General features: G+C 50.5%; 1 protein-coding gene across 1 annotated transcript in view; it reads left to right on the top strand.

Annotated features, from left to right (window-relative positions):
• Positions 1-2,686, top strand: part of PRDM12 (PR domain containing 12) — an 18,592-nt gene extending 15,906 nt beyond the window's left edge. The window contains exons 5-7 of the mRNA XM_010856948.1: positions 1,313-1,350; positions 1,601-1,763; positions 2,625-2,686. Of these exons, the coding sequence (XP_010855250.1) occupies positions 1,313-1,350; positions 1,601-1,763; positions 2,625-2,686 (263 nt within the window). The remainder of the gene's footprint in view (positions 1-1,312; positions 1,351-1,600; positions 1,764-2,624) is intronic.

Here is a 2,686-nt window from a genome sequence, read left to right as displayed (position 1 = left end):
CCCCCCCCCCCCGCCCCCCGCCATGGGCTCCCTGGGGACACACAAGGCACAAATGTGCCAAACAGGCTGAGAAGGAAGGCGAAACCGCGGTGGCTCAGCGGTAAAGAATCTGCCTGCCATGCAGGAGACCAGGTTCGATCCCTGGGTCGGGAAGATCCCCTGGAGGAGGGCATGGCAACCCGCTCCAGTATTCTTGCCTGGTGAATCCCATGGACAGAGGAGCCTGGCGGGCTACAGCCCACAGGGTTGCAAAGAGTCGGACAGGACTGAAGCGACTTAAGCACGCACCAAGGCAAAATAGAAATCCACTCCTTGGGATGAGGCCTGCCTCTCTTTGGGCCTACGCTTCCCCTATCCCCATCTGTAAAATGAGAGAATTGGACCAACGCCGCCTCGCTTTCAGCTCTAACGTCAAGCTTGGAAAGGGGATGCCGGGCCCTCCTCGCCACCCTTCAGTACCAGGAGGCCAAGACTGGGTTTTCTGCCCGGAAAGCATCTCCGAGCTGTGCGGGATGCCAGGAGGTTCCGCCCTGGGCTCTGTCCGGTTTCCCCACGCTCCGGGCCGTGGGCGCCCTCTAGTGTCGCCTTTCCCCACCTTGCAGTCATTTACTAGAATCCCGCCTAGGGCGTTTTGTAAAATTAATTATAATATTGATGAAAAGTATAAAATGTATAGAGTTTTCAAGAACCTGTGCTCTACTTCCAGAAAATGGTCACTTTAACTTTGTAAATATTTATCTTAAATGATATTTACGAACCTGTGATATATATTATTTGATTGTACATGTACAACTGTAAATACATTTGTACCTCTCTTGTATTCTAAAATAAAAATTACTTGGGACATTTACCACTTAGCATCTGAATGGGTCGACGCTTTTGTCTGCATGAAAGGGAAATGTGGAAAATACCTAGGAGTTGGAGAGCGGGCAGGAAGAGTTGTTTCACCTACTGGTTTTTAAAATAACCATCCTTGTCGCAGCTGGGGCATCAGTTCCCGGAAGAGAAGGCCACAGTATAAACCAGTCAAAGCTCACAAGGCGCTGGGCAGATTCCTCCTGGTTTCCAGATGACTCTCAAATATCAGTGTCTTGCTTTGTTACTGCCCCTGAATCTTTGCTGCTTTTTGTTATTAATTTTCATGGACAGCTTGAAGGAAGCCATGCAGCCTGTGACCAAGATGGACCTCAAGTGCCCTCCCAACGCCTAGAATTTCAAAATGCTCTGGTGCCCATTTCCAGATCCTCCTTCAGGAAGAACAAAGAGCAGGGAGGCCATCAGTGTAGAGCCAGGCCCTGGCTCTCCTCTCCAGGACCTCCTGGCCAGGAGGAGGTGCACAAACTGGGAAGTGTGAGTTCATGCCTGTGCTCTGGCATGTAACAGCCGTGAGGCTATCACCCTTCCAACCTGCTGGCACCCATCAGGCCCGCCTCTCTGTGCATTCTAGCTGTGTACACACATACACACACACCCCTGAAGATGCTGGAATTCACACTTGTACGTACAGGCCATTCCCATTTGGAGCTTCAGGTATTCCCAAAGACCCAGTACTTCGGGGGGCTGATCTTGCTTGAAGGTCCTGCAAGTTGTTCGCTTGCAGGTCTTTGGGGCCAGTCTGGGACATGACTCTTCGTACTCCTCCTCTTCATCCCGTTACAAATTTTGCTTCACCTTTGATTCCTCGCGAGACGTTTTCCGATGCCTCTGGTGGCCCCTGGCCTTCCCCTCCTCTCACTGCAATGGCAGTGTCAGACTTCATAAAAGTCAGTGCGCCGGCCCTTGATCAAAAATCTAAATTGCTTTCTGTAGGTAATTTTACGAAATTCCAACCGGCAGATCTGAAGGGCAACGAGAGCTCCTGCTCCAGAACCCACCTGGTGGCAGCAGGCTGTAATTGCAGACTAAAGTGCTTGTGTTCGATAGTGTTGCTGGAGATAATACTGGAGATAACAGGATGAGCAGGGAGGCATTGGCTGCCGGAAGGACTGCACACAGGTGGGGGCTTCTCTGGTGGCTCAGCTGGTAAAGAATCCGCCTGCAATGTGGGAAACTTGGGTTCCATCCCTGTGTTGGGAAGATCCCTTGGAGAAGGGAAAGGCTACCCACTCCAGTATTCTGGCCTGGAGAATTCCATGGGCTATACAGTCCCAAAGAGTCATGTCCCAACCCAAAGAGTCGTGTCCCAAAGGGTCATGTCCCAACCCAAAGAGTTGGACACGACTGAGTGACTTTCACTCCTCGCTGGGAGGCTTGATACTCAAAGCTTAATCTCTTTGTTCACTTTTCCAACAGGGGCCTCGGGCTCCTTTCCCAAGAGTGCACGTCCCCCTCCTCCCAACAAAGGCACACAAATACACCACCTCCCAGTCAGTCTGCAGATTCAATCTGAAGGGCTTGCTGCGTATCCTGTAGGCCTGCGGTATAGACCAGCTGATCAAAAGGTAAAAATAAATAATTAAGTCTTTTAGGATATTCAAAAATAAAATAAAAAATAAAAACAGGTCAGATTAAATTACTTCCTTGCTTAGAACACTTCTGGCAGCTTCCCTGTTCCCAAGAATAAAATCCAGATGCATCTTTGCCTGACTGTGCCCATCTGCGACCAAACCTGCTCCCTCTCCCAGTACACACGCTGCGGCCAGAGGTGCTGGCACCACGGATGTATGTGCTTTTGGCGCTGTCTTGA

Source organism: Bison bison, unplaced genomic scaffold, assembly GCF_000754665.1.
Source record: "Bison bison bison isolate TAMUID 2011002044 unplaced genomic scaffold, Bison_UMD1.0 scf7180017864375, whole genome shotgun sequence".
NCBI classification, from domain to species: Eukaryota; Metazoa; Chordata; class Mammalia; order Artiodactyla; family Bovidae; genus Bison; species Bison bison.
The sequence above is the reverse complement of the archived record's forward strand: the minus strand, read 5'-3'. Positions and strand labels throughout refer to the sequence as shown.